Here is an 18,926-nt window from a genome sequence, read left to right as displayed (position 1 = left end):
AAGGCATCCAATTGTGTAGGGAGATTTTCATAGAAACAAACTACAATATTGATGAACTGACAGTATTTGTGTCTCAGAATGAGCCAATATTGGTACCAGATCAAAGGGACGCCTATAACTACATTCTAAGTTTCAGTGAAACCAACAAAGGTGGGATTGTCTTCCTTGATGCTCCAGGTGGAACAGGAAAGACATTTGTAATCAACTTGCTCTTGGCCAAATTTCGACAACAAAAAAAGATTGCACTTGCAGTGGCATCTTCTGGAATTGCAGCTACGCTTATAAAAGGTGGCAGGACAGCACATTCGACATTCAAACTACCACTTAACCTGTCTCATAGTGACAGCCCCGTGTGTAATATTGCCAAGGGATCAGGACTGGCCAAATTGCTTCAAAAATGCAGTGCCATCATTTGGGATGAATGCACCATGTCACACAAAAGGGCTCTGGAAGCAGTGGACAGACTCTTGCAAGACCTGCGTAGCAACAAATATATCATGGGAGGAGTAGTTGTTGTTTTGGCAGGTGACTTCCGCCAAACACTACCTGTTATTCCAAGATCAACCCCTGCAGACGAACTCAATGCCTGTCTCAAAGCATCGTACCTTTGGAGAAAAGTAAAGAAAATGTCACTGAACACAAACATGAGGGTCTACATGACAGGCGATGTTTCTGCTGGACTGTTTTCGAGCCAGCTGTTGACTATTGGAGATGGCAAGGCACCAGTAAACTCAACCACTGGACAGATCACCTTCCCAAGCAACTTTTGTTGCATTGTGCCTTCCATTGAGGAGTTGAAAGGAAAGGTTTTTCCAAACATTCAACTCCACTTCAAAAATTCTGGCTGGCTGTGTGAAAGGGCTATTCTAGCTCCCAAAAATGACAGTGTCAATAAGATCAATCTTCAAAGTCTAAATCTCCTTCCAGGTGTGTGCACAACTTACAAGTCAGTGGATACAGTTATAGACCCTGCTCAAGCATTATTTTATCCAACTGAGTTCCTGAATTCCTTGGAGCCACAAGGACTTCCTCCTCACAACCTCTTTCTAAAACCAGGAGCACCTATTCTGCTATTGAGAAATTTGGATCCACCAAAGCTGTGTAATGGAACAAGACTCTTGATTAAGAACCTGTTTCCACATGTAATTGAGGCAACCATTTTGACAGGATGTGCCACAGGAGAAGATGTTTTCATCCCAACAATTCCTCTTATTCCATCTGATTTGCCTTTTGATTTTAAACGCCTCCAGTTTCCTGTTCGACTGGCATTTGCTATGTCCATCAACAAGGCTCAGGGACAGTCCTTGAAAGTAGTTGGAATCGATTTACAATCTCCATGCTTTTCTCATGGTCAACTTTATGTGGCCTGTTCAAGAGTTGGAGCAGCCAAAAATCTGTTCGTCTTTGCACCTGAAGGAAAAACTAAGAATGTCGTTTATCAAAAGGCACTCGAATAAATAGTACAAGATTACTTCACATTACTTGGCCAATTTATTTAAATCTGTGTGGAATATCTCTGGTGTTGAAATATATGTTGTGAAATGCTTCTATTGGCTTAGTTTTTGCCTTTTAATAATTACATTTCTATCTGTTTTGTGGTTTTTGTGTGCAGAATAAATTTTTGTTAACACATTCTATTTTGCTAACAGCAGTCATTAGTCCTGGAGACGCTGATGTCATCATAGGTTGCAAGCCCTGCCGTCGCTCATTATGATGTCATAATGGTTGACTATGGGATGGAGGATGTGTGATGGGTATATGAGCACTCGACTATGGGATGGAGGATATGTATGATGGGTATATGGGCACGGGCCTATGGGATGGAGGATATGTATGATGGGTATATGGGCATGGGACTATGGGATGGTGGATATGTATGACGGGTATATGGGCACGGGCCTATGGGATGGCAGATATGTATATGGGCACGGGACTATGGGATGGAGGATGTGTGATGGGTATATGGGCACTCGACTATGGGATGGCGAATATGTATGATGGGTATATGGGCATGGGACTATGGGATGGAGAATATGTATGATGGGTATATGGGCATGGGACTATGGGATGGAGAATATGTATGATGGGTATATGGGCATGGGACTATGGGATGGAGACTATGTATGATGGGTATATGGGCATGGGACTATGGGATGGAGAATATGTATGATGGGTATATGGGCATGGGACTATGGGATGGAGGATGTGTGATGGGTATATGGGCACTCGACTATGGGATGGAAGATATGTATGATGGGCATATGGGCACGGGCCTATGGGATCATGGATATGTATGATGGGTATATGGGCACGGGACTATGGGATGGAGGATAATTATAATTTTCTATAACTAACCACAGTTAGTTACTATGCCCGGGCAGCGCCGGGCTCTTCAGCTAATAGAAAATATAACAGAAAATGGTATCATTTATTATTATTATCACATTTGCCTCCTCTTCTGAGATGGGTTTTTAAGCTGGCCGCTGCATTTTTATAGCGTGGGACGAGTGGTAAGTCTGGACCACACCTCCACATCACAGGAAAAGCAGTGGAGCCATGTGTTAGACTTATCTTTGCTCTTCTCATAACATTATGCTGCCTTCTTGGACAAAGAATGACTGAGGACTGGAAAGACGGTATCAGCGGGAGAGGTAATGGGAGTCAAGTAGGTAGGGTGACTTTACGTGAAATATATATAGTCACTTTAATGATGATGACGGAGCAGCTAGTATTGTGGATCTTGTCTGTGGATGTGTATGAATGAGGCTAGGGCCATACAGTGGCATGCACTCGATGTTGCAGTGTGACATTGTATGTAATGATAACCTATGGTATCATATTATGACCAGCAATGTCCTGCAACTGTGACACATAATCGCAAATATTGTGGGTTTTTTTATTTACAGCAAAATTAAAAATTACAGCCCTTAAAGAGTCACAAATGTTTTTGTCACACCACTTTTCAGAGAATTGCTGTGGTTTGACACATATCACCGTGCAGCCCCAGCCTTAGTACATAGTGCTCCTCTTCCTCTAGCAGATGTTGTAGACCTGTGCTATACTACCTAGTAGTTTGTTTTCAGGTGATTAAAAGAACACGTTTTCCACGCTGGAATGAAGTATTAGAATTTGACTTGCGAGGAATCGAGCAACTAGATCTTGGAGATCAAGTGATCAGTATTGAAGTTTGGGACTGGGATATGGTTGGAAAGAATGACTTCCTTGGCCGTGTAAGTATCTCATAAGTTCCAGTAAAACGTTTTTCTTTCCTTTCCTTACCCTTTATCCTACGTTGTATCTCCTTTTCCCACTGTATCATTTATGACTACCATGATTTACACTTTTTATACCAATGAACTGCTCAGTATTCTCTCCCTCCTTGCATGTTTCAACAATGTCTTCCATCACTCACCCTCTTAACACCCCCTTCAGGTGTCCTTTCCCTTGGAGCCCCTACACAGAAACCCTGCGGTGACTGGCTGGTTTCGCCTCCTGCCTTTTGGAAACACGGAGGATGAGAATGGGTAGAATGATGCTTGTTGTGTGACGTCATAACGAGATAACGCTCTAAAAAATTGACAAGCGGGACGGCACCTTAAAGCGTTTTTGCTACCATGATATAAAGTTATTGTTCGGTCCTCAAGTCTTTATTGATATAGTAGAAAGTGCCGGAATAATTGGCCTCTGCTCTCCACTGTCATGATGCCGCCATAGAGCCCAATACATTTATTGTCCATGTCAGGCCAATTGATCAGTTGAATCTACCTTAAGGGCTCGTGCACACGATTGTAAAAATTGATGGACAGCACTCGTCCCCATGTTATTCTTTGGGGCTATGTCTGATTTTTTTCTTCAGACCAAATCAGTCTGATGAAAAAATTGCAGCATTCACGAGTTGCATCTGATTATCGGATCGCAGTTGGCCATCATGTCTATGGATCTATGGAAAAATTGGACAGCACTCTGAGGACAGTAAAATGACCAAAAAAGTAAAATGTAACTAAATAAAAAAAAACATAAGGACTGGTGTTTAGGAGCTGAATTTCATGGTGACAGAAACACTTCATTTTTATTATGCACATTTTTAGTTTTTGTGAAAATTGTGATTAGACAAATCAGGATTCTGCGGGAACTAAAAACTAGAATATTCAGAAAATTCCACATTTTACCATTATTCATTTTGATATAAATCATATTTATAAATACAAAATATATATATATACCTGTCAAAAGACCATTTATAAATTTTGGTGCCCATTGCACAAAATAATACCCACAAATTGCTGTAAGCTGACATGCATACATGAGTTCTTAGCTCCGCTGTCTAACCTTCCCCAGCCCCTGCTCCTGCTGGGTAGGAGCCCCACTCTCCCCCACTGAGTGATAAGTTATTACTATTACTATAACCCACTTCCATCACTCAGGGCAAAGGCCCCTCAGACCCTGCTGCTACATAATGTTATAAAATAAGACATTACATTATTTATCCAAAATGACATAGTATTGTATGGTATATACTGAAGACATATGACACAGCTTTTAGTATAATTGTGAGCAACATGGCTTTGTGTAAATGCTGCGTACAGTAAATGTGCATAGATGTCTCTGGTCGTTGACTTTGGGCTGCTATCACATTGCTTTTTTACCTTACAGAGGTAAACTTGGGTCCTTACGTGTCAAAATTAACCTGTCTGAAGAGCGTATATTATCCTCTGTTTATTATCAGAACCTTATCCAGCTCCTTGTGGAGTCCGTACAATCCCCTGAGCAGGTGGGATGCTTATAGCTCTTTAATAATTCATGGAGGACTAGTATCTTCTGTGGGTTCACAGAGGACGTGTCAATGTTTTTTTTCTCTGCTTTAACATAGGGAGACTCTAGTGTTCTGAATCTTCTGGAGGAGATGTGTTCAGCTGAGAGCCGACAAGAAGTGGCTGTGAAGCTGGTGAAAATTTTTCTAGGCCAAGGACTGGCAGTCACCTTTCTTGATCAACTGAATATGCGAGAGGTGAATCGAACTGGTGAGGTCACCTTAGTCAGATCAACCTCGTACATTATCATGCTCTTGAGTCATCCCAAACACCACTTTATTTCTTGCTCCAATGCATAGAAAATAAGTTCCCCTATCGGACAACTTTTGTCGTGGTGGCTTTAAGCGGGATATTTGTAGCATAAGCTTCTACCACTACATAATTATTGTCATTTTGCATGTTTTTAAGTCTGTTGGAGTTTTTAAAATACATTTGGTAAAGTTTTATTAGTGTTAGCTCAGGCCTCATTCAGACATTTTTTTACTTTCAAACGAGAAAGAAAGCTGAAAATTTATTTGCATTAAGTTATAGTTTCCTGGAGTCCATAGGCAGCACATAAAGGGTTAACTTATTAGCTCCCTACTTAGAAAAAGAAGACATGTTACACAGCAGTAATAAATAAAATACACAAATTAGCTTAATGAACGCTGGTGTCCTGCGGACACTATAAAAGTAGAAAAACAACACAGGTCACTGTATAGGTATGCAGCAAAGAAAAAAATATTAGATGGAGAGAAGTCTGTGCTGCCTACGGACTCCAGGAAATGAAAATTTCAGGTAAATAAATTTTAAACTTTCCTGTATGTCCTACGACAGCACACAATTGGACTTGAGAAGCAATTAAAAGAAGGGGAGAAATTATAAACTAGTTGCTTGCTGAATGATATCTCTGCCAAAAGGACTATCCCTCCAATGACCTCAAGTTCAGCCTGTAGTGTTTATCACCTGTAGACATGGATGGCCATGTAGCAGCCCTGCAGATCTGCTCAATAGGCACATGAGCAAGTTCAGTCCATGACTGAGTGAAATGGGCCCTGACTGATATTGGCGGATCTTGCACTTTCAGAAGATAACACTCCTGAATTAGTTGGGAATTAGTTAGGAATGAGTTCTGGTATGAGTCTCAAGATAAGATGATCTATCCTGTTACGTAAATAAGGTTTTTTAGATGAAAGTCCCTGGAGTTCCCTGATTAATTTGCCTGAAGTAATGGCTATTAAATACACAGTTTTGTATGAGAGATGTTTAACAGAAGCTAGGTTGGCTAGCTCAAAGAGAGAACTGGTGATACAATTCAGCGTCAAGGATAAATCCCAAGAGGGAATTGGCTGGTGGAATGAAGATCTGAGATTCTTAACTGCCTGAAAAAAACTTCTGATTAAAGTATTAGAAGAAAATGAGCCATTTAGATGATCATTTATGACTGAGAACTGAGTTTTTGTAGTGTTCAGTTTCAGGCCTTTATCAAAACCTTCCTGAAAAAATTGAAGGATATCCGATAATGAAGAAGTTGGGAGTCCTCGGGAAGCCTTCCATGAATTAAAGATTCTCCAGATCCTGGAATAGCTCTTAACCATATTTGGTTTAATAGACGATAGCAGAGTAGAGATTGCAGCTTTCGAAAGACCTTCATTGTGTAAATCTTGCCACTCCGTCTCCTTGTAGTTAGATGGAGCTTGTGGAGGTCCAGATGAGACAAAGGTTGGCGAAGAGCAGGCAGCTCCTATATCTGCCCTTGGATAGGGTTAGGATACGGCGAAACCAAGCCCTGCGCGGGCCAGAATGGAATTATTATGATGGCTTCTGCCTAATTCTCCTAATTCTCCCTAATCTTAAGAATTTTTATGATCAGTGGAAGATGAGGAAAGATATAGACTGATATCTTTCTCCAGGATCTTGAGAGGCCATCTATCACCCAAGGACCATCCATTCTCTGGAGAGAGCAGAACTTCTGAATCTTGGAATTCTGCATGGTGGCCATCACATCAATCTCTAGGACTCCCATTCTGTCATATACTTGGTTAAAAATTTCTTGGCAGAGGCTCCATTCTCCTGGATGAATTTTATTTCTGCTCTGCTGTTGCCAGACCCTGAATATGTAACGCTGAGAGATTTATGAGGACTGGTTCGGCCCAGGCAAAGATTAGACAATATTTCCGGGCCAGAGACAGACTTCCTGTCTCTCCTTGTTTGTTGAGATAAAATACTTAGGCTAGGTACTCTGACTAGATTAAGACATCCTGAAGAAACGGCTGACCTTGGAAGTGAGACAAGGCAAATCTGACAGCTCTCATCTCTCTTAGATTGGAGGGAAGAGATTTCTCCAGAGAACAACACTTGCCCTGGACCCATGATTTTTGTAGCTAAGCACCCCAACCAGAACGAACTTGACACATCTGTATTTATAGCCATTAGTGGTTGTAACAGCAGAGACTTGCCTTTCTGAAGGTACCTCAGAGACATCCACTAATTCAAATCTTGTTTGGTAGTGTGTGGAATGGAAAATGCCCTGTTGATAGAATGACAGTTCTTTTTCCAGGCTAACAGGATGCTGTATTGAAGAGATCTGAAGTGGGCTCTGGCCCACGGCACTTCTTCAAGAGAGGAATTCAGGGAGCCTAGAACTCTCATGGCTGTCCTGACTGAGATTTATTTGTTGGAAATCAGACGTTTGACACCCGCCAAGATCTTGTGAATTATGTTATTCAACAATCTTAGTACCATATCTTTTTGGTTGATTATGAATCCCATGAACTTCTGTTCTCTGGTTTGTAAGAGATGGGATTTTGCGATTTTTATTAGAACTTGTAATGGTATTTGGAGATGAAGATGTATTTCTTCTTTTGTGGTGGCCTTGATGAGCCAGTCGTCGAGATAAGGAATTATAAATATGCCCTGAAGCCTGAGCACGGGTGTAAAGACTACAGCAACCTTTGTGAAGACATGAGAAGCAACCAAAATCGTGAATATCAGGCATGTGAATTGGGAGTGTAAGTGCAATTTATGTGAATTGCCTCTCTGAGATACTTCCTGTGGGCTGGAAGAACATTGATGCAAAGATTGCAAAGGTCTATGGGAGCCATGAAATTGTTTAACCTAAGAACTACACAGAGAATAGTATGACATCCATGAAAGGACTGTTTTTCACCAGTGTGCTGGATCCGATTTCCATCTAGTGTGGCATCTGTTTTACTTGTATGCAAAAAAAAAAGCTTTCCAACCCCATAAACAGTAAGAACCTGACAGCACTGATGGCATTGATATGATGTACATTTTTTTCATGTACCCATTGATGTGTGCATGGGCGTGCCACTAGGATCAAAAATGGACATATCTCCAATTTTATTTTTTTATTTTATTTTTTCGGCTACTCGGTTCGTGCATATGGACAGCACCATAGAATATATGGGACTACATAGATAGAACACATAAAGTAGATGTCCGAATGAGGCCTTAGTGTTTTTGTATTTTTACTTTTGCACACTTTGTACTCCTGGTGGCAGCTTGGTCAGTGTATTACGGCTTTTTAGCTCCAGTACATGCACCCTCCATGATAAGCATGAAAACGGGTGCATTTCATGGGTAATAAGACCTTGGGAAACATTTCAAAAATCTCCCAGTACATGTACACTGTCTTATGTTAGAACATAAAGAGAATGTCAAGCTTATTTTATGCATACACTCCTCTTTGTCATTTATAGGTGACCCAAATACTCTTTTCCGTTCTAACTCACTTGCTTCAAAATCAATGGAGCAGTATATGAAGGTAATGTGAAACCACACTCATTCTCCTAAATCATTCTCAGTTGCCATTCTTGCTTCCTCCTGTTGTATGACTGTGTACCCTGTATTCCAGCTGCTACACATCCACCCCAGGTTCTACTGAGCTTCGGCTCATGGTGATCTAGTCAGCTCATAGGTTTGCAACTGTGATGTATATCCCTAGATAACCAGATATTGTGCTAAAACTAACCAGCTATTGAGCAATTTGTATCTTCTTTGTCAACAGGATAACTCATATTTCACTAATCTTTGGACATTTTTGGCACCACATGAATGTGAGAGCCCAAATAACTACATGGTCAAACATTCTGATGGGAATAACAGAATGGGACCTTGTTATATTACAATTACCCTCCAAAAAAGAGAAGTTATTATAGGATTATTCATTCATTAGAACGTAGCTATTTTCTTTTTAAATGTTTCATGCTTTATCCTTTATAAACATTTTTCCCATTTGAAATAATTTTTTGCAGCAAAGAAAATATGTATTTATTGTCCTCATAAGGTGAACTCTACAGACGTAGCAGTTGTTGCTAACACACAATTTAGTCAGGGTTGCGGATGGTGGAACTGGTCTAAGCCAGTGTGAATTGATAATTGCACTACAAACATTACATAATTGCACTATAAACATATTATGACCAGCAACGTTTTCAGAATGTTGTCAAACGTCTTTAAGTCTACAGCCACCATTACTAATACTGTTCTTAAAGAAGCACTCCCATCAAAATGTTTATCCTCTTAATATATTGCAGTCATGATATTATATGACCATGTGTACTTACAATTGCTCATTTTGCCTTTCTACCCAGTGAATTATTCTCTTTTCCATTAGGTCTATGATATCATATGATTAAAAACTGTCTAGCTGAATCCTTCTAAGCTCTATGTGGAAACAGGAGGTAAATTTTCTCTGCATGACTCATCAGTCACTGCAAAAGTCCCTGGCAGGGGGAGCTGGGTCAGGAATTGAAGAGGGGAATGATAAATGCAGGGACGAGAGACTTTCTGTTTCTACTGAGAGCAAAGAAAAGAGAAGAATTTAGGGGACCTGTCCCAGCATAAATGTCATTTTTTAACCCGGTGTAAATGACGTTATTCTCCTGAATCTGATGTTGCTTTTCTTTTGTTCCTGTGCTTCTCCATTCCTGAGTCACAGATCCCTTTTCTCTTCCCTGTATATAAATCTAGTATTTTATCAAAGTGGGTGTGGTAATCAATCTCTGTTTGTCTTTTTAAGGGGCACTCCCAGTTGGCTAAAAAGACTAAAACTACATTTACATATATGTAAGAGGGGCCTCTGTGTCAGGCACAGAGAAGTGCAAGGAACACATTAGAAACTATCAATTAGAACAGCGACAAAAAATAAAAGGTACATTCCTTCCATTTCATAAATGAGTTTCACAGTGTACCATTCTTCTGCCAGATAGTGGGAATGCCATTTCTTCATGAAGTATTACGGCCTATTATTACTAGAATCTTTGAGGAAAAGAAATACGTTGAGCTAGATCCCTGCAAGATTGATCAGAACCGCAGTAGGTAAGAGGCTTTACTATTTCGTTGTTATACATTACATTGGAGCTTCATACATGACATTCACGTGGGTCCCAAAAATGAACAGTTTGATAAATTTGCTTTACCCATTACACGTGGATGTAGGAATAATTAGGAAGTCTATAAATTGTTACTCTGAGTGGCAAGAGACATAAGTCTAGTGCATATACTGATAGCACAGACTGTGACTAATGACGACTGTAACTTCACATCTAAGTTTTTGCTGTGACATTTTTAGTTCAGTTATTTTTCACTTAGCTCTATTGTTAATGCAGGCCTGTCTCTGGGGCTGTTATGATAATTTATTAGCTTTACCACTCCGTGCATGTTGTCCCATTTTCTCCCAGATGTCATTCTAGCTTATACTGGAGCTGATTTCTACTTTATGTTGCAAGCTTGCTTTTAAGATCATTTACCTGTAAGGAAGATGGTGTCTCTGTGAGTTCCTGTATAGTCTCCCAAGTGATGCTTCCCTGGGGGACAATCTTAGTTACCGTATATGAATGCAAAACTCCCTATAAATTTGAGGCATTTTGATATACCAAATGGGGCCATAGAATCTCAAGGGTGCCAAATTATGGATCTGTATTGTATGAGCCTGAGCCTTCCATTTATTGATAATGTAGCTATGTAAAAAAGAAATCATTAATTGAAGCTATATTTGCTGGACCCCAATTCTGACACTTGGTGGCTCTGAACACACATAGAATCCCTGCTTACGTGATATTAAAAAAAACCTGCTGCATCGTCTCCTGGAATATGTTCACCCTCACAATTTGTTGCCTCTTCTTTGCAGACGTATTTCCTTCAAAGGTTCTGTTTCAGAGCAGCAGATACGCGAGAGCAGTGTAGAATCCCTGAGGGGTTACCTGAGGGACATAATTGATGCCATCCTGGGTTCAGGTGAACAGTGCCCACCAGGCATGCGCCTTTGCTTCAAGCAGCTACATAAGCGGGTTGAGGAACGCTTTCCAGGACCAGCCAACCAGGTGAGAAAGACAACATTATTTCAGCATTGCATAAATACATAGCTAGTCATACTCAACCAGACTTACTCAAGTACCGTAAGTATTGTGCAAGAATTTCATTGTTTCCATTCCATGTAGGTCGAAAGTCCCCTTGTATGATGGAAATACTTGTAATATAATGGATGGTAGGACAATGTATAAGATTCTATGTGATAATATTCTTTTCTCATTACCAGGATGTGAAGTATGCAGCGATCAGTGGTTTCCTTTTCTTGCGCTTTTTTGCACCTGCTATCCTCACTCCTAAATTATTCCACTTACGGGAGCATCATGCCGATCCACGCACTGCACGCACCTTACTCCTGCTCGCTAAGGTATCCCTTCCAAGAAGTGAGCACCGGGTTCGCTTGTGACTGTCGTGGCTTTGTTTGCATCGCATGCTTTGTGCATTCATTATTGTCACTAATGTTTGTCTCTTGTGCTCACTATTAGTGATGAGAGAGTATACTCGATGCTCGGGTTTTTCCGAGCATGCTCGGGTGTCCTCCGAGTATTTTGGCGTGCTCGGAGATTTCGTTTTCGTTGTCTCAGCTGCATGATTTGCGACTTGTAGGCAGGCTGAATACATGTGGGGGTTGCCTGTTTGTTAGGGAATTCCCACATGTATTCAGCCTGTCTACAAGTCGCAAATCATGCAGCTGAGGCGACTAAATCTAAATCTCCGAGCACGCCAAAATACTCGGAGGGCACCCGAGCATGCTCGGGAAAACCCGAGCAACGAGCATTCTCGCTCATCACTACTCACTATACATACGAGTGTTTTTTTCTTCTTCTAAAGTAAGAATGTAAGCACATTAAAGGATTAAACCTTAAAGGACATCAACACCTGTCTGTAAATCATTTTTACAGTAGGGTTTTATTTTCCATCAGGAGATTTCCCACAATTTGAAAGACACTCTTTCTCTTAGAACCCAAGAACTAAACTATAATTAATTTTGAGACACCAGATTTACTACATAAAATTGATAAAAAGCAGTTTTCATTATATTGGTGTTATACTCAAAGTATAGGCTGGTTTCACACTTGCGTTTTTTGCGCTGCGTTTTTGCGCATAAATGCGCATGCCTTTTTTTTCCTATAGTTAACATGGGTGGGCATAGTCATGAGTTTGTACTCGTTTGTAGTGTGCGCCCGGGCGCACAAAATGCATCCTGTTGCATTTTTTGTGCGCCTGACCTGTCTCAAAAAAACGCATGCGCACAAAATTCACCAAAAAGCACATTATAGTCTATGGGTGTGCTGACGTGCGCATGGTCATGCACATGTCAGCGGAAAAAAACTCTTTGTAAAAACCATGCGCAAAAAAACAAGAAAACGCATAAAAACGCATGATGCGTTTTTTATGCGTGTTTGCACTGCGCACGCAGCGCAGAGCAAAAAACGCAAGTGTGAAAGTAGCCTTAGATACACCATCAGACATTTAGTTTGCATTTCCTACAATAAAAACCTTCTGGTTCAAGATTTAAAGGGAATTTTCCCCAGGTTTTTTCTACTTATTTTGAGGGCAACGTGATGTAGGGGAAGAGATCCTGTTTCCATAAATGTGTTACTTACTGAGTTACTTGCAATAGATTTACTAAAACCACTGTGTTATCAGCAGGAAATGATCACTAGAGGACTAGTAAACCTGCTGCCGTGTAGTGCTCTTTATTCATGAGCTGTCTATAACCCCGCCCCCTCCACTGATTGGCAGCTTTATACCCATGCACAGTATATACAGAAAGCTGTCAAACAGCTTTCAGAGAACTAATAGATCTACAGCAGTGATTTTCATGAAAAAGACAGCAAAGAGTCCACTATCTGATACATCTATGGAATCAGGTTCTCTGCCCATACATTGTGCTGCTCTCAGATGGGGTAGTAAACCTATTGACAGATTCCCTTCACAAATAATCAGTCTATGCTTAGTTATATCAATCAATCTCAATCCAAAGATGACCCTTCTCAACCTCGATACATCAAATTTGTACATGAACCCATTTCCATTAATTGTGTACTTCATTTCTGCAGCTAAATTGTTGATCCCCAGACATACGATTCTATAATGGATCAACAAATTAAGCTTGATAATGTTCTATGTAAAATGCAGATGGACCCAAGAGGAACGTTACCATCATTTTCTCGCAATCCAGGACAAATTATTCTGATTTCAAGATGAGGCTGAGTTGGAATCATTCTGATAAGATTATGATTGATCTTCTTTAGCTTGTTATGGATGCAAGAGAGACTACTATGCCGACTTTTAACACTAACATGATTCATTATGTGTTTAGATCTGTCAGCGTCGTAGCCAAAGCAATTATTTTATGTTACCTGTTTATTATGTGCTAAAGAAAATTAAAGACATTTAATGGTCCTATTCCTCACAACATGGAATTTGTCACAGTTTTAAGGATTCACTCATCTGTATTATGAATTTACAGACTCAGTTCTACTGTATATTGGAAATTGAAACCAGAGTTAATTAAAAAAAAATTGGAACTATTTAGCTTCTACAGCCTCTATGTATCACAATTCATAGCAGGCTGCAGAATGAGTTACCAGTGAAAACTGTCAGGTGTTCATGTCCCTTAGTAAAACACATACAGTATATGAAAAATATAGTTATTGTATTTAAACTGTGTTCTCGGCATCCAGTACAAAAACAAATAACGTGTTTGTTAGTGAGTATAGTATTTTGTCTTTAACGTATGCATTTTATATGATGGCATATGTTAAGAGAAAAATGTCATGAGTTCTGATAGAAGATCAGATAGGCTCTGACATGATGTGAGCAAAGCTTTTTTGAAATCTTGCCAGTCATAGCTCTGGTCTTAGTAATGTAATATTAACATGTACTGTCTTTCAGGCAGTACAAAGCATTGGAAATCTTGGTCAGCAGCTCGGTCATGGAAAAGAACAGTGGATGTCTCCTTTACATCCTCTTATCCAACAGAGCGTTGGACGTTTGCGGGACTACTTGGACAAACTTATAGACATGGAAAGTGATGTTGGTATGTGGCATTAAGGTTATTGTCTTTTTATGGAGGCGTGAATTAATATTCCATCTGATAACATTATATTCCATTTTCATGCTACCATTTATTCTTACCCTCCTGCCTATTTCACATAATTGATACATGAAGAAAACGTTTTCTTGCTTTCGTGTACAGTAAATGTGTTTGTGAGGCTGTATTAGAATCAAAAAAATGTGAGGAAAGAATGGTTGTAGATGACAAGGAAAAAGCTAATTTATTAAACACCTTCTTCTCCACGGTATTCATGGTGGAAAATGAAATGCTAGGTGAAATGCCGAGAGACAAAGAAAACCCTATATTAAGGGTCACCAATGTAACCCAAGAAGAGGTGCGAAGCCGGCTTAAGAAGATTAAAATAGATAAATCTCCATGTCCGGATGGCATACACCCACGCGTACTAAGTAATGTAATAGACAAACCATTATTTCTTATATTTAGGGACTCTATAGCCACAGGGTCTGTTCCACAGGACTGGCGCATAGCAAATGTGGTACCAATATTCAAATAGGGCTCTAAAAGTGTACCAGTAAATTAAATGTAAGGTTATACACATGGGAAGAAGGAATCAGTATCACCATTACACACTGAATGGGAAACCATTGGGTAAATCTGATATGGAGAAGGGCTTGGGGATCCTAGTTAATGATAAACTTACCTGGAGCGCACAGTGACTGTGGGTCGCCCTCCCAGGGCTGTGGGGTACTCGGTACCAGGCCGGTCTCTCAGAAAGGATTGTCACAGCAGCGGTGACCCGGTCCGTGGCCCTGGGCGCCCATATAAAAGGGGTTGAGTTGGGAATAAAGTTTAGAAGTGATTCGTGACGCCACCTGTGGTGTTCGGCAAGGGAGGTGTTAAGCCGACGCTGCAAGCAGATCCTCTGGGACAGATGGTGTAGTGCAGCAATGATGTTGTAGCCCTCCACAGGTAGGGCTGTTGGTCCCAGGGCAGGGTAGCGGAGTGTTTAGGAAGAGGGTGCAGTGTTTGGCACAGAGATGTAGCAGTGCTGAGGATGTTGCAGGAAGGAGGCAAGGACACAACAGGGTGCAGTTTCTTTACCTTTACTTGGCAAACGCAGTCCAGGGTCCTGGTTACAGATGGCACAGGAGCAGGCTAGCTTGGAAGCAACTCAGGGATCTCTCTATCAGATGGGTTGTGTAGTCAACTTCCTAGCGCTGGCTTGAGGTACATCCAGTACTGTGTTACACTGAAGTTCCTCCTTCTTATCTTCTTGTAGAACTACCTCGTATGGCAGACAGCTGTAGCCCTCTATCTCTCTTGGCTCACCCGTTGCTGTTGTGCCTCCGAGTCTTAGTTGGGAATAGAGCATTTACAGCTTCCTACTCCTCTGGTTTCTGTTGCGGGACCTTCAGTATCCATACAACCGTGGAGACCAGGCTCCAGATCATGCGCTATCACTGGGAGGGAGCTCTCTATCTTCAGCTCAACCTCCAGCTTCTCTCCACACGTCTACACTCTTTGCCCTCCTCACACTAACTCCTCATTTCCCTTCCTGGCCCTCAGAGAGCACTCCTCCCCCAATTCTGGTTCAGAGCTCCCTCTGCTGGCCCGGAGTGGAACTGTGTTGCATGACATGTTTAACTGTTAGAGAGACCCTTCATTGCCTCCAAGCCTGACATCACCCTCCCTGGAGAAAGGCAATGCCACTGTGGCAACCATACTCCTGGGGGCGCCACAACTGCAAAGGCAAACAGGATCATGGGATGCATTAAAAGAGGTGTGGATACACATGATGAGAGCATTATACTACCTCTGTACAAATCCCTGGTTAGACCGCACATGGAGTACTGTGTACAGTTTTGGGCACCAGTGCTCAGGAAGGATATAATGGAACTAGAGTGAGTACAAAGGAGGGCAACAAAATTAATAAAGGGGATGGGGGAACTACAATACCCAGAGAGATTAACAAAATTAGCATTATTTAGTCTAGAAAAAAGACGACTGAGGGGCGATCTAATAACCATGTATAAGTATATAAGGGGATAATACAAATATCTCTCCGAGGATCTGTTTATACCAAGGAAGGTGACGGTCACAAGGGGGCATTCTCTGCATCTGGAGGAGAAAAGGTTTTTCCACCAACATAGAAGAGGATTCTTTACTGTTAGGAAAGTGAGAATCTGGAATTCCCTGCCTGAGGAGTTGGTGATGGCGAACTCAGTCGAAGGGTTCAAGAGAGGCCTGGATGTCTTCCTGGAGCGTAACAATATTGTATCTTACAGTAATTTTTAGGTTCTTTAGAAGGACGTAGATCTGGGGATTTATTCTGATGGAATATAAGCTGAACTGGATGGACAAATGTCTTTTTTCGGCCTTGCTAACTATGTTACTATGAATGACAAGTGCAGCTGTTCACTATCCTCAGTGGTGATGTTTGAACGGTATAAGACCAGTGATTGGCTGCAGTGGTTACTGGTTACTGGAGTGGTTTATGTGACATCATCACTAGAGGACTAGTGGAGCAGTGGGGGATTTAAGAAATTGTATTTTTTTTTATTCAATACCATTTCCTGCTTTTTGTACAACTCCTTTAAATCTGTCAGTAGGATCAGCCCTCCTAAACCATCTATATGGCCATGAAGGTCATAGAAAAATAATGCATATTCTATCTTGAAATCTGTGATCTGATGTCTTATTCCAGAGGAATCCACATTTTGTCAATATGAAACTGAGCTGTTAAGAGCCATGGGCCGGACACAGATCTCCCAGAGAATCTTACTCCAGAGCTTTTTTTTTCAACAATAATTTTTTATTGAAAAAGGTTTACAATAAATGCAAGGAAGTTACAAGCATGTACTCAGATACTAATAGAAAGAGTACAAACAGGTACAAAGCGACAAAGTAGGGGATCAAAAGAAAACAAGATAGTGGGAAGGGGGGAGGGAAGCCCGAGGAAGAAGAAGCTAAAACAAGAAGGCAATGAAGAAGCATTAAAAAGTTATAGAGAAAAAAATAAAATGTGTAAAAAACAAATACATTTAGCAAAAGTGGAAACTGAGAGTCTCATTGCTAAGGAAAGTAAAACAAACCCCAAACTATTCTTTAATTATATAAACAGTAAAATGATTAAAATTGATGGTGTCGGCCCTTTAAAGAACAATGAGGGTGAAATCATAGAGAGCGATGTGGGAAAAGCAAATGTTTTAAATACTTTTTTCTCAACAGTGTTCACGCAGGAAAAGGATTTGCCAGGGGAAATGCAGAGTGATAATGTAAACTCCCCATTAAGTATTACCTGTCTAACCAAGGAAGAAGTGCAGAACCGCCTTAGTAAGATTAAAATTGACAAATCACCAGGCCCTGATGGCATTCACCCTCGGGTATTAAGGGAGTTAAGTAATGTGATAGACAGGCCTCTGTTCCTTATATTTAAAGACTCTATAGAAACAGGGTATGTTCCTTTTGATTGGCGGCAAGCAAATGTGGTACCAATATTCAAAATGGGGTGTAAAAGGGAACCTGGAAACTATAGACCGGTAAGCTTAACATTTGTTGTGGGTAAAATTTTTGAAGGGTTTCTAAGGGATACCATTATGGAATATCTCAGTGTTAATAAATGTTTAACTCTATATCAACATGGATTTATGAAGGATCGCTCCTGTCAAACTAACCTGATCAGCTTCTATGAGGATGTAAGCTCTCAATTGGACCAAGGAGAATCATTGGATGTCATTTATCTAGACTTCTCTAAATCATTTGACACTGTCCCACATAAAAGATTGGTAAGTAAGATGAGAAAGCTTGGGCTAGGGGAAAATGTGTGTAGATGGGTAGGTAGCTGGCTTAGTGATAGAAAACAAAGAGTGGTTATTAATGGTGCTTACTCAGATTGGGCCAGGGTTGCTAGTGGGGTACCACAGGGTTCTGTATTGGGCCCCCTACTATTTAATATACTTATTAATGATCTAGTGGATGGCTTACACAGTAAAATATCAGTATTTGCAGATGATACAAAATTATGTAAGGTAGTTAACACAAAGGAGGACAGTTTGCAACTACAAACAGATTTGAGTGAATTGAAGAATTGGGCTGAAAAATGGCAAATGAGGTTTAACACAGATAAGTGTAAGCTTATGCACATGGGAAGGAGAAACAGATGCTACAATTACTTACTAAATGGGAAACTGCTGGGGAAATCAGACATGGAAAAAGACTTATGCATCTTAGTCAATAAGAAGCTAAATTGGAGTGCCCAGTGTCAGGCAGCTGCCACCAAAGCAAATAGGGTCATGGGATGCATTAGAAAAGGTCTGGGGATACGAGATGAAAACATAATTCTCCCTCTGTACAAATCACTCGTCAGACCCCACTTGGAGTATTGTGTGCAATTTTGGATGCCGGTGCTCAAGAAAGACATTACTGAACTTGAAAGGGTTCAAAGGCGGGCTACTAAAATGATAAATGGAGTTGGTTCACTACAATACCCAGAAAGGTTATCAAAATTAGGTCTATTTACTCTAGAAAAGAGAAGACTTAGGGGAGACCTAATATATATGTACAAGTATATCAGAGGGCAATACAGAGATCTCTCCAATGAACGGTTTGTACCAAGGACTGTGACAAGAACAAGGGGGCATTCTCTTCATTTGGAGGAAAGACAATTTCTGCACCAGCATAGAAGAGGGTTCTTCACGGTAAGAGCAGTGAGGCTCTGGAATTCTCTTCCTGACGAAGTGGTGATGGCCAACTCACTGAATGAATTTAAGAAAGGAATG

At 40.7% G+C, this 18,926-nt stretch overlaps 1 protein-coding gene across 1 annotated transcript in view; it reads left to right on the top strand.

Annotated features, from left to right (window-relative positions):
* Positions 1-18,926, top strand: part of RASAL1 (RAS protein activator like 1) — a 270,898-nt gene that overhangs the window by 214,389 nt on the left and 37,583 nt on the right. The window contains exons 7-15 of the mRNA XM_073554111.1: positions 3,084-3,230; positions 3,433-3,524; positions 4,654-4,771; positions 4,871-5,021; positions 8,513-8,577; positions 10,021-10,133; positions 10,945-11,137; positions 11,353-11,490; positions 14,025-14,169. Coding sequence (XP_073410212.1) covers positions 3,084-3,230; positions 3,433-3,524; positions 4,654-4,771; positions 4,871-5,021; positions 8,513-8,577; positions 10,021-10,133; positions 10,945-11,137; positions 11,353-11,490; positions 14,025-14,169 — 1,162 coding nt within the window. The remainder of the gene's footprint in view (positions 1-3,083; positions 3,231-3,432; positions 3,525-4,653; positions 4,772-4,870; positions 5,022-8,512; positions 8,578-10,020; positions 10,134-10,944; positions 11,138-11,352; positions 11,491-14,024; positions 14,170-18,926) is intronic.

This window comes from Dendrobates tinctorius, unplaced genomic scaffold (genome assembly GCF_039654945.1).
Source record: "Dendrobates tinctorius isolate UK_male_01 unplaced genomic scaffold, ASM3965494v1 ptg000206l, whole genome shotgun sequence".
NCBI lineage: Eukaryota > Metazoa > Chordata > Amphibia > Anura > Dendrobatidae > Dendrobates > Dendrobates tinctorius.
Note: the sequence above shows the minus strand (reverse complement) of the source record. Positions and strands in the feature narration are given on the sequence as shown.